This window comes from Zea mays, chromosome 1 (genome assembly GCF_902167145.1).
Source record: "Zea mays cultivar B73 chromosome 1, Zm-B73-REFERENCE-NAM-5.0, whole genome shotgun sequence".
NCBI classification, from domain to species: Eukaryota; Viridiplantae; Streptophyta; class Magnoliopsida; order Poales; family Poaceae; genus Zea; species Zea mays.
The window spans coordinates 276450018-276462848 of NC_050096.1; the positions used below are offsets into that span (position 1 = coordinate 276450018).

General features: G+C 45.0%; 1 protein-coding gene across 2 annotated transcripts in view; it reads left to right on the forward strand.

Annotated features, from left to right (window-relative positions):
• Nucleotides 1–12376, forward strand: part of LOC103645585 (protein ILITYHIA) — a 29789-nt gene extending 17413 nt beyond the window's left edge. For both annotated transcript variants that reach the window (XM_020546904.3, XM_020546905.3), the window contains exons 32-60: nt 1929–1985; nt 2068–2178; nt 2304–2495; nt 2631–2804; nt 2890–3000; nt 3091–3160; nt 3227–3305; nt 3550–3652; nt 3738–3908; nt 4052–4174; nt 4255–4368; nt 6261–6367; nt 6490–6541; nt 6635–6741; nt 6848–6907; nt 6990–7104; nt 7237–7347; nt 7453–7590; nt 7667–7789; nt 7923–7994; nt 8118–8230; nt 9237–9395; nt 9469–9565; nt 9658–9840; nt 10550–10744; nt 10824–10991; nt 11079–11211; nt 11853–11937; nt 12036–12376. In XM_020546904.3, the coding sequence (XP_020402493.1) occupies nt 1929–1985; nt 2068–2178; nt 2304–2495; nt 2631–2804; nt 2890–3000; nt 3091–3160; nt 3227–3305; nt 3550–3652; nt 3738–3908; nt 4052–4174; nt 4255–4368; nt 6261–6367; nt 6490–6541; nt 6635–6741; nt 6848–6907; nt 6990–7104; nt 7237–7347; nt 7453–7590; nt 7667–7789; nt 7923–7994; nt 8118–8230; nt 9237–9395; nt 9469–9565; nt 9658–9840; nt 10550–10744; nt 10824–10991; nt 11079–11211; nt 11853–11937; nt 12036–12075 (3363 nt within the window). In that variant the 3' untranslated portion in view covers nt 12076–12376. The remainder of the gene's footprint in view (nt 1–1928; nt 1986–2067; nt 2179–2303; nt 2496–2630; nt 2805–2889; nt 3001–3090; nt 3161–3226; nt 3306–3549; nt 3653–3737; nt 3909–4051; nt 4175–4254; nt 4369–6260; nt 6368–6489; nt 6542–6634; nt 6742–6847; nt 6908–6989; nt 7105–7236; nt 7348–7452; nt 7591–7666; nt 7790–7922; nt 7995–8117; nt 8231–9236; nt 9396–9468; nt 9566–9657; nt 9841–10549; nt 10745–10823; nt 10992–11078; nt 11212–11852; nt 11938–12035) is intronic.
• Nucleotides 12377–12831: the final 455 nt, after the last annotated feature.

Consider the following 12831-nt stretch of genomic DNA (forward strand, 5'->3'; position numbering starts at 1 on the left):
ATTATGGGTGATGTGTGGGGCTACAAGAACGTCGTTGAGATTGAACGACCTAGGGAGAACCGATGCACCTACTGAGGTGACTGGCAGAGTGGAACTGTTTCCAACGACGATTGAGGAGGGATGGGAGGAATGAGGGGGATGGGAGCGAGAGAGCGTCTCTGCAGTGGGGGTTGTGTGGTAGGAGGCACCGGAGTCGATGACCTAGTCAGAGGAGGGTGGGGTCATTGCCATGGTGCTATAGGCGGCAGTGAGAGCGGCGGGGTCCTAGCCTCCAGCCAGCAAGGACCAAGGAGTCACAGTGGGGGTCCCCGGCTGTGGGAGCTGAGGTGGAGCCGGGGTCGTCGGTGGCACGCTTTATGGAGGCGGAGGAGGCATGCCGTAGGGAGGCGCTGTCAGGAGGGCCGGCGCCAGTGGACGAGAGGCACTCGGGGCATGTCCTGGCCACATGGCGATGATACCGGTCCAGGGGTTGAAGAATGACGGCCATGCCTGGCCGCCACCACGGCCGGAGGGACCACCCTAGGTGGAGCCGCCACCCTCGTGTCCGTCCTTGCGGGAGCAACGACCTCCGTCGGCGGTTGAAGTCGGACGAGGAGTCGCAGGGACCGCGAGAGGAGGGCGAGTAGGGCCCCCGGTCGACGGAGGACGAGGGGCCTGCCCGCCGAAAGGCGGTTGACCGCCGGGAGGAGTGCTGTAGAGGGCCGGAGCAGGTGCCTCAGTCACCATGGTGAGCTCCTCGAGGAGAAGCTCGTTCAGCACGACATGGAATGTGTGAAATGGCACGGTCCTTTTGATGAGAGCCTTTAGGTGGCCGTAGCGTGGGCTGCGACCACGTAGAAGGTTCAATACTAAGGTACAGTTGGTGACCGGCTAGCCTAGGTCGCGGAGGGAGTCCGCCATGCCTTCATCTGGCGGCAGTACTCCCCCACGGAAAGGTCCCCTGGGAGAACTGGTGGAACTGGACGTTGAGGTGGAGTGCCCGAGCGTCCCGGTTCCTGAGGAACTGTTCCTCGAGACCGAGCGTGGAGTGCGGCAATGTGGTCGGCGTCGAGTCCAGAGGCGAGTGGGGCCTCGGGAGTGAGCGGGAGAGCCCCATGGATGACCGAAGGAGGGCTGAGGATGAGGCGCTGCACGATGTCCATCTGGGCGGTCAGAGCGGCGCCCATGGCTCGCTCATGCTCCAGGGCGAGGGACGCGGCGCGCTCGCGCTCCTGCGAGGCGGCCTGGATGGTGGCGATGGCGGAGACCAGCGCGGAGTCGGTGGAGGGCGCCGTGGGAGCCCAAGTGGCGTCGGCGAGGAGTGGGCGAATGGCTTGGAAGTGGACCGGCGAGATGGGGCCCGATTCCATGGTGGTGGCGAGAGCGCCCGTGCATGTCGGGTACCCCGGGAGAAGGCCAGCAGCACGCGCGCTGGATGTCGCGGCGGCGGCGAGGCTGGGTCAGGGAGGGCCACTGGGATGGGGCCCCGCGACGGCGCGGTGAGGAGCGGCGGCCGTGCCAATCTGGCCCGGTGCGCGTCCGCCTTGGGGATGGGCCGCAGGATCTGGGTGGCTGGCGGCGCAGGGGTCGACGGCGAGGAGGAGGCCGTCGTCGGGGGGGGGGGGGGGGTCCTGCGGGCAGGAGGTGCTGGGACAACGACGACTGGGGAGGGAGAGGCCGGGGACGCCTGCCGCCGGGGGAGGGGCGGCTGGTGCAGCGGCTGGGGTGGGGAGGGAGGGGAGAGAAAAGTGGAAAACTAACCTACCTCTAATACTATGTGGGAAACCCTAACCCTATCTTAGGGATGAGTGTTGTATTAATAGACTTGAGTTAACTAGGCCTGGCCCATTACAAAGGGGTGAGAGTAATTACACGGGGAGAACCCCAAACCCTAAACGAGATTCTAACACTAACATCAAGTTTTGTGAAATATGCAATATCTTTGCCAGGTACTAACAGACACACATCCTAAAGTCCAAGCGTCTGGACAGACAGCTCTCCAGGAGGTATCATTTGCTTCTTTACCATGGCAATTGCATGCTATTATTCCTTGTCTCTAATGGATTATGCTTTGTTTTCATTTTTCAGGTTGGAAGTGTCATAAAGAATCCTGAAATTTCTGCACTAGTCCCTATTCTTCTGTCAGCTCTGATGGATCCAAATGCCCACACTAAACACTCTCTTGACATCCTTCTTCAGGTAATAAGACCTACGATAGCGTACAGCCGAACTGTTGGTTTCCGATTGCTTGCATCACTTCGCCAATCAAGAATTCAAGATTGGTTATTATTGTTTAGGTTTACATCGTCATGTTTTTTTGGCAGACTACTTTTATTAACTCCATAGACGCACCATCGCTTGCACTGCTTGTGCCTATTGTGCATAGAGGACTGAGGGAGAGAGGTGTTGAGACTAAAAAGAAAGCTGCTCAAATAGTTGGAAACATGTCTTCTTTAGTTACAGAACCAAAGGATATGATCCCATACATTAGTTTGCTCCTACCAGAAGTTAAGAAGGTAAGTTCTCTGCCTATGCTTATTACACCACACCTCAGAAGTCAGAAATGCACAACTGCTGATACTAGTTCTTGTAGATTCAATTAAGTGTATTTTCCTTATTTGTTATACATTGTGTTTGACTGTATCTTGCAGGTTCTAGTGGATCCTATACCTGAAGTGAGGGCAGTGGCTGCTCGAGCTCTGGGGTCTCTTATAAGTGGAATGGGTGAAGAAATCTTCCCAGATCTTGTGCCATGGTTATTAGATACTCTGAAATCAGATAATAGTAATGTTGAACGATCTGGTGCGGCCCAGGGATTGAGTGAGGTTTGTTTTCCTTTTTTTTGCTTTGAGTGCCTTCCTCTTTTGTAGTATGGCATTTCTTCCATGTTTGATTATATTCAATTTCCAGGTTTTAGCTGCTCTTGGCCAAGATTATTTTGACCATATTCTTCCTGACATCATCCGGAACTGTTCCCACCAAAAGGCTTCCGTTCGTGATGGACATCTTACACTTTTCCGGGTAATTGCTCTCAAATTTTCATATGTTATGATATGACTATATTCCTGTAAAATGCAATGTGTTATTAATAACTTTTAATCTATTTTATAGTATTTGCCAAGGTCCTTGGGTGGTGTTTTCCAGAATTATCTGCAGGCTGTTCTTCCTGCTATATTAGATGGTAAGATTTTTCAGTATCTGTCTCTGCACTTGGCACATTGATTCTCTAATAATTTACTCTTATTAGGGCTTGCTGATGAGAACGAATCTGTTCGTGATGCTGCACTTTCTGCTGGTCATGTCTTTGTGGAGCATTATGCAACTACGTATGCTCTACTCTTTGAATTGGTTACTTGATTTTTTGCGGCTTATAAGGGCAGGCCTGGTGCAGTGGTGAGAGGTGTCTCACTGAGTCACCAGGTCGAGGGATCGAAACAGCCTCTCCGCATTTGTTGGGGGAAAGACTTGCCTTGATTTATCCCTTCTCTAGACCCTATTCATGTGGGAGCCTTCGACACTGGGTATGCCTTTTTTATTGATATATTATATGATTCTTTCTTTGTTGAATAGGTCATTACCTCTGTTGCTTCCTGCTATTGAGGATGGGATCTTCAGTGATAATTGGCGTATCCGACAAAGTTCCGTTGAACTTCTTGGGGATCTCTTATTTAAGGTCGATATCTCATTTGTTTAGAACTGATCTCAGGTATTAGGTTCACTTCATTTATTGCATCATATGGTAACAATTCTATCTTTAGGTCGCTGGAACTTCTGGGAAGGCAATCCTTGAAGGTGGAAGTGATGATGAAGGTGCTAGTACAGAGGCTCAGGGGCGTGCTATTATTGAAGTACTTGGAAGGGAGAAACGCAATGAAGTTCTTGCCGCCATTTATATGGTTCGTTCTGATGTCAGCTTGACTGTCCGGCAGGTATATGTTTCCTTCTAAGTCATCTTCATTAATAGCCCTTTTTAGATCACTGGATTATGTTGCTTTCTTTATGCTTTTTAAACTTGCCACTTTGCCACTGTTTGGCATCCCTGGCCTTTGTTCTAATTTTCTCTTCATTTCAGGCTGCGTTACATGTCTGGAAGACGATTGTAGCAAATACTCCAAGAACTCTGAAAGAGATAATGCCAGTACTTATGGACACACTTATTTCGTCTCTTGCATCATCTTCCTCCGAAAGACGTCAGGTTTGACCTATCTCATGTGCTGCTTGAAATCTGTAGGGATTTTTACCATTTTAATTTTGCTTTGTATTGCCATTTCACAGGTTGCTGGAAGATCACTTGGTGAGCTTGTAAGGAAGCTTGGTGAAAGAGTTTTGCCCTCAATTATTCCAATCCTGTCACAGGGACTCAAAGACCCAAGTGCTAGCAGAAGACAAGTAAGTTATCTTAATAAAATGTGTCTGGAGGATTACTTCTTTTTCCGAAAAAGAGGATATCCGTCATTTCCATTAACATGAACGGAAATATAAACACCCACCAGATAAGAGAGTTAGACTAGGAGACAGACCAGCAAACAAGACACAGGAGATCCAAACTGCCCCCAACAGCAACAAATCTGATTCATATTTTGCTACTATTTGGAAGAGGCAGAACCAAAACTTAACCGGGTCCTTTAGTTCCAAGCAAATTGAGGTAGCCTAGAGTTGAATTCCAATAGAAACCACAAGTCAAAGATTAAACACATGGATAACTGTTATCCATACACTCCTATTCAAGGCTAAATATTTGGGTGTATTCTATCCTTTCAAGTCTTCTTGCACTACCTCTTCCCATGTTAACTTCGGCCTTCCCCTATCTCTCTTCCTATTGTTGTTGTGTCTTAGGATTATACTATGCACGAAGGGAGAGGTCGGCGCCCGTGGGCCACCTGCATCCCCATATTGCCGGAGGAAGTGGACTGGCGCCTAGCGGGAGTGGCGTATGGGGTTGCGATACTAGTCACTGCCATGGAGGGCGTCGTTGCCGTAGGGGTTGGCTGGACAGCCGTGGCGGGTGCGTCCGCCATGAAGGCCCACGCGGTGGCGAGGCCCTGCGTGCAGTGGAGATTGGATCTGCTCGCATGGGACGCAGAGGAGTTGAGGGTAGCAATGGGCATGGAGGGGAGGGGAGTGCCATGATAGGGCACGGGAGGGAGGGAGACTGCCGGTCCGGGCGTGGGGAGGGGAAGGGGCGGTGGATGACGGTGTGGGGGAGGTGAGCAAACACGGGCCGAGAGAAGAGGCTGGACGAGGAGAGTCAGGAGGTCCACAACGCCAGGATCCAGAAGGAGGCGAGTGTCCACGTCGGGGAGGAGATACCCAGCGCAGGGAAGGCCGCTCTAGCCTGCGGTCGTGCGCTGAGTAGAGCCCATGGTTGTGTGCAGGGCGGGGTCGAGGCCAGGCATGTCGGCGACCACGTGGGGGCCAAGGGAATGCGGTGGCAGACTTGGGCGGCCGACGGGGCGAGAAGTCTGCCAGAGACACCGGGGAGGGGTCGTGCGGGCGGCAGTGGCGGCTTGGGCGGCAGACGGGGTGGGAACAGGGCATCGGAGGCGCATGGGAGAGGGTCCGCACTGGGGGCGACGCTATCACCAGGAAGGGCAGGGGCGGCGCCAGTGAGGTGAGGAAGCAGGTACAACGGTGAGGGAGCCGCTGGGGAAAGGGGAGGGAAGCCGGGGGCGGCCGTGCTCCATGTTGACGGCGGGAGGCAAGGGATGCTCGCCGGCGGGAGGATGGCTGCTGGCCGTTAGTGGGAAGGGAGGAGGGAGAGAAGTCTTGATACCATGCTGGTGGTTGAGATTGGAAAACCCTAACTCTATTTGCGGGATGGGGATATATTAATATACCAAGTATATGGGCCAAGGCCTTTTACAGGATATGGAATACACAATGATACAAAATACGCTAACAACAAGTATCAAATATAGTCTAATTATAAAATTAATTACACAGATGAAGACTAAGCAACGAGACGAATTATTTGAGTCTAATTAATCCATGATTAGCAAATGGTTACTGTAGCATCATATGGACGTATCATGTACTAATTATGATTATTATGATCGTTTTACCGTTTATTGCTCATCTGTGTAATTAGTTTTGTAATTAGACTATTTAATACTTCTAACTAGCATCCGAACATTCAATATGACGGGACTAAAATTTATTTAGCTGGATCCAAACACCCCCTAACTTTTGTGTTTTTGTTTATTAATTTTGAGCTGAATATTTATTTGTTTAATATGGAATCATTGCAATGGTCAACATACTCTAATGCTCTTGCTTTTCAGGGAGTTTGCATTGGTTTGAGTGAGGTTATGGGCAGTGCTGGAAAACACCAGCTATTAAGTTTTATGGATGAACTTATTCCTACCATTCGTACTGCTCTATGTGACAGGTATGCTTTCTTGCAGTTCTTTCATTGTTTTTATCTGATGTTCTCATCTAACCATATCTATCTAATACTTACAGCACCCATTCTGATGTTCTCATCTAACCATATCTATCTAACACTTACAGCACCCAAGAGGTCCGTGAATCTGCTGGGTTAGCGTTTAGTACTCTGTACAAGGTATTTGAGCTCAAACCTATTCTGAATTTCTGATGTTACAGATGATTTGTTATTTTTTCCTTTTAAATTTTTTTCTTATTCACCTTATAATAGAGTGCTGGACTGCAAGCCATTGATGAGATTGTCCCGACATTGCTACGGGCTTTGGAAGATGATGATACATCTGCAACAGCCCTTGATGGTCTAAAGCAGATTTTAAGGTTTTCTTTTATTATCTTTTTCTGGTTGTCATTAATTTGGTGAGATCAGATGTCCGACTTGATGTCTACAACTCACAAATATTGACCTTTTGATGTGATTCTACAGTGTCCGAACAGCAGCTGTTTTACCCCATATATTGCCCAAATTAGTCCAGCCCCCTCTCTCGTGAGTTGGCTACTGATATTACATATTTTCTATTTACATTCGGATAGCACTGTTTTATTGACAAATTGCTTTATTGGTGCAGTTCATTTAATGCACATGCATTAGGTGCTCTAGCAGAGGTTGCTGGGCCAGGTTTGAATTCACATATTAGAACTGTTCTCCCAGCATTGATTCTTGCTATGGATGATGAAGATGTGGTGAGATGCATGCTAAACAGAAACATATTTGCATTCTAAACACCAGCATTTTCTATCTAGGCATCGTCTAATACCGGTATATCCTGATATGCCTACATTCTCTCTTTCTCTTTCTGTCTCTCTCATCTGTAGGATGTAAAAAACTCAGCCAGGAAAGCTGCTGAAACTGTTCTGTTGGTTATTGATGAGGAAGGAGTTGAAACTTTGATACCTGAGCTTCTAAGAGGAATCACTGACAGTCAGGTTGGTTGGCCTGAGTTTTTTTCAGAAGAAATGGGAATTTGAATAACATTGGGGCTTGCTTTTACCATTTTTTTGTTCGTTTCTAAACATATTATTTGTGTGCAGGCATCAATGAGGCGGGGCTCAGCCTACCTAATTGGTTTCCTCTTTAAAAACACTAAACTATATTTGGCTGATGAGGCTTCTGATATGATGTCAACCCTAATAATTTTGTTGAGTGATACAGACAAGGCTACTGTATCAGTGAGTACTTGCCTTCCCTGCAGTATCGTTCCACTTCTATAGTTCTGAGACTTAATCAACTTATGATGATGAACAGGCTGCTTTAGAAGCATTTTCAAGAGTTGTTGCATCTGTTCCAAAGGAACAGCTCCCAACACACATAAAACTAGTGCGCGATGCTGTCTCTACAGCCAGAGATAAAGAGCGTAGAAGGCGAAAGGTACTACTTTGAACTGAACTACTGAAATTTGTGCTATGCGTTGCTGTTACTTACTAAAGTAGCCACTAATATTTAAGCTGAAATCTTTGAGGTGGCTCCTGTACTAGTCTAAAACTTCTCTTTCCATTTTCAGGGTGTGCCTATTCTTCTGCCTGGCTTATGTCTTTCTAAAGCACTGCAACCTTTTCTTCCTATATTTCAGCAGGTATTTATTTGTGAATTTTCATTTATTATGGTGTCGACATATTTAAAATTTGAGCGTAAGAAAGTGCAGCACAAGATTAATTTCAGGCATGAGGACATCTGACACATTTCTATTGAACTCCAGGGTTTAATTAGTGGGTCGGCCGAAACAAAGGAGCAGGCGGCTGAAGGTCTAGGAGAGTTAATTGATGTAACAAGCGAGAAGACTCTTAAGGAAGTTGTAGTGCCAATTACAGGGTACAATTTTTGTCTTGTTGAAATTGCTTCAGTTTTATGTTTGCCTTTTTGAATGCTTCACATATGAGGATTTTGCTGTCTGAGGAAAGCTCGATGGCATTGCAACCATGAGGCATCCCACGACATGTCCAGCTGACAGCCAAACAGATCCTTAGCATTTTACATTCTTTTAAAGCTAGCCCCTAAAATTTTCTTGCTGGCATAAAATGAATAGTTATAGGTTTCATAAGCCTAGTCGATTCACTCATATAGTATGTGTCAGGGCCTAAGGAGGCCCACGGAAGGACTGCGGCAGCAGCAACCATGAGCCCTCCAAAAGGGATTAGATAAGGATAGTTAGAGATAAGATTAGAAGATTCGTTGAGATTATCTAGGAAATTAGTTGAGATTATCTAGAAAGGTTATCAGTTAGTAGTTGTTGAGAGTTTTTAGGAGAGTTTTAAGGAGATAAGGATCCCTAGCTAGATAGGGGCGGCCAGCTGGCCTATTTATGTAATCAATGGATGAGAAATAAAGTAGGCAAGGATTAGAAGGGATGAACCATCCTCAATTGTTGGTGATTTATGCAGTTCACCTATTGATGATTTCTCGTTTTTGAAATATCCATTTTCTTTTACTCCACCTATCTGCTGGTTCACATTTTGTTCGATTTTTACCTGATCCCCTGGTGACTGGGACAAGCCATAAACCATACGTGCATACATGGGGAAATCAGGAGATAATCCATACACTACAAATTGAATGGTATTATGACATCATTGCTGCCAAGTTGTACCTTTTGCTGCGTTGGCTTCTGTACCTTCTGAGCAACTAGAAGGCAGCCCCCCCCCCCCACCCCCACACACCCCACACCCCAAAAAAAAACCTCCAATAAAACAGTACTCTATGTTCTGCCAAATTGCCTGGCCTCGTATTCACATGGTAGGTTGAATGATTTTTGATCTATGCCATAGTGCCATTGTAGCTCTAATCTAGATTTTTTTTTTGTGTGTTCATGTGTATGTAGACCTCTTATCCGCATCCTTGGTGATCGGTTTCCATGGCAAGTTAAGTCAGCAATCCTATCAACCCTGACAATCATCATCATGAAAGGTGGAATTGCACTTAAGCCCTTCCTTCCACAACTTCAAACTACATTCGTGAAATGTCTACAGGATAACAATAAGTTAGTATTATCTTTTTCTCTGTCCTGTTCAGTTTTGCTTTTACCTCCACATATGAATATGTTTGAGTTGCAGGTCTGTCCGGACGAGGGCTGCAGCTGCTCTCGGAAAGCTTAGTGCTCTTAGCACACGGGTGGATCCTTTAGTTAGCGATCTTCTGTCCATGTTGCAGGTTGTGCGGATGTTCTCTCTCTTCTTTTGTTTATATCAGAGAAATGCTGTGCAAGTTCAAAAGTAATTATTTTTTTTCATTCTTTTATACAGTCAGGAGATGAATCTGTAAAAGAAAGTGTGCTTTCTGCACTCAAAGGTGTTATCAAACATGCTGGCAAAAGTGTCAGTGCTCCAATAAGGTCACGGGGATGTGCTCTTCTTGAAGATCTGCTGCAGGCTGAAGCTGATGATATCCGCAGTTGTGCTGCAAAAGTGATTGGCACATTGTCTCAGGTAATGATAAATCTTGCATCTTTTGTATCCCTTGTCAATTCTGGATGTAAAAAGCTTCTTGATATCGGAAATCATGTTGCTTATTTGTCTAACTAGTGTTTGAGTGGTATATACCAAAAAGAACTAATTCTGCTAACTCAAAGAAAAGGGCAACATTTTTTAGTATGCAACTCGATACACTTGAGCAAAGTGATTGTCAAATGAGAACTGCAATTGCAATGAGATACTTGATTCTCTTTTCTGAGTTTTTTATTGAAGTAGGAGGGAGTGTTGGAGTGCCAGCTGCTAGCCTCCTTAATGTGCATTCAAGAACAGATGCACAGGCTATGGTTTGCAAGTGTCTGAATTGTGTCCATTGTATTTCTGGACTTCTAAGCTACTCTTCATCCTGTGTTGCTTCGCTGCATTGCTCATCAGTCATCAGATAAACAACTGTTCTTTGTTCATTCAAGGACTGACGAGTAATGCAGTGAACTAACACAAAGTGGCATAATACAAGATTGTCTGCAACTGTTGAGCATAAAGTTAATAAAAAAATAAGGGCACTGTTTTCAAGGAACTATCATGTTTGCCAGTGCATTCATGCATGAACTTGCCTTTGTTTGATGAGAAAATTCCCTTGTTTGATCTGGGAAGGTCCACTCTTCCACACATTTCTTAGTCCCCTCTTACTATAATTGGTTGCATAATATCTATGTTTTCTTTACAGTACATGGATGACAGAGAGATTCCAGATTTGGTGCAAATCCTTTTGGAAGTGGGCACCTCATCGGACTGGTGTACCAGGCATGGTGCTTTGTTAGCATTATCATCCATATCAATGCATTCTCCATCAAAATTATGTGATTTGGCATCCTTTCCATCTCTGGTTGATCTTCTGAAAGATTCTCTTAAAGACGACAAGGTATTGATTGAATCAAGTTGCGTGCGTCATCTGTTTGTAATTATTATTGTGGTGTCTAACTCTTGTCTGCTCTTTGAAGTTCCCTGTTCGTGAAGTTGCTACAAGAACTCTGGGAAGGATACTCGTTTTCGAGCTACAGTCAGAAGCTGACACCTTGCAACTTGTTCAGTTGCTTGTCTTGGCCTTGCGTGATGATTCTAGTGAAGTTAGGAGAAGATCTTTGTCGTGTATCAAAGCTGCTGCAAAGGTTTATCATTGGAGCCTCTTTATCTCAATGTACGTGGTACCTTTATTCTTGGTGACATGGTGATAATTTAGTGGTTTCTTCTTGTAGATGAACCATTCAGCTCTTGCTACACATCACTCTATATTGGGCCCGGCAATTGCTGATGCTTTGAAGGACTCTAGCATGCCTGTACGTCTAGCAGCGGAACGGTGTGCCCTTCATGTTTTCCAGTTGACTAAAGGTACTTCCGTTTCTGGTTCTTTGTTTCCTACTTCTACTATATAGTGCTAGGCAAAAAAACCCGTAACCCGAAACTCGAACCCGGAATACCCAAACCCGAAATACCCGAAACCCGAATTTTGTTCGGGAATTTCGGGTAACAACTTGCAAAACCCGAATTTATTTCGGGTAATTCGGGTATCACAATCGGGTACCCGAATAACCCGAACTTTCATGTGTCATGTACTCATGTCATACTTAATTATTAATTTGTGCATCTATAATTATGTGTAAGTGTGCATAACTTGTGATTGTAGATTGCTTGTGTTTTATATGTCCATGTATATCATTATTCAAACTATATTTTTATACTAATTTAATAAGGTGTATGTGTTTTTATGAAGCCGACATAATAGTTCAGGTAGTTCGGGAATACCCGAACCCGAACCCGAAATTCCGGGTACCCGAATTTTCGGGTATTGCAAAACCTGTTGTAATTTCGGGTATCAAAACCCGAAATACCCGACCCAAAATTTTCAACTGCTGTCCTCTTTGTAATAAGCCTTAAGTTGAACTTTTGGTAAAGATTATTGCAAACTCGGTAGATACTGCACACTTGTTTGTCTGATAGGAACTGTTTAACGTTACTGCCTCCATTTCCAGGGCCAGATAATGTTACAACAGCGCAGAAGTACCTAGGCATGACTGGCTTGGAAGTGAAGAAAATCGCAAAGCTTAACGAGGAGAGGTATGCGTTACTACCGTCGACATCGTATATGCTTGCGATGCTGTCATGATTCATCGAGTTGGATCGGCAATTACAATTTGTTCCTGTTTCCCCTGCAGTGATGGCAGTGAGAGCAGTGATGATGACAGGAGGACATGACCTCTACTCACAGCAAGCTTGTATCGGTTCAGTTATTATGATCTTTATATATAGTTAGGCAAGTTAGCTACATTGACAGTGGAAGGTGGGGTCATTTTTTGTTCTGTCTGACCCATTTTGTGAACATCCTTTTTGACAACAAATACTGGCAGAGGAAGACACGTCGGCATTTGTCATATTTTGTTGCGGCAAACCGACAATGTTTATGGAAACCAACAATTTTTGTTAAAGTTATTCAATCAAAGAAGTATATGTACCCAGTTTTTCCCAGAGTTGGGACCGGGACTTGTGTTCACTTCAATTTGAATGGACAAATTTCGAGGACAACAGTTGTATTGGAAAAAAGGACTGATTCGTCAGTTTAGGATGTCTACGTGTCTCAAAGGGCAACTGGCTCTAGGGTTGGATTCTAAACATCTGGTTTATACGATAAATTTAATATTTTAACATAGATATTATAGAATTTAGTGCCAATATTCATGTTGCTAAGAATATTATAAAAGACAAAAATAAATGTTTGTATAATTTTTTATGCAATATTTTCTTCCTACAATAAAAAAAGTGAAGAACATTAGAATTCGTATTCGTATCTGAATTTTATATTAATAATTTAAAAATATATACTATTTATTCGCAATAAAAAAAGAAAGACAAAAAAATTAACATCTAAATAAGTATTAAAATCTATCCCTGCTGGCTCCCTACACCATATTACAAGATTTTTTTTTCTTTATACATTTAACGGTGTCTTCTAAA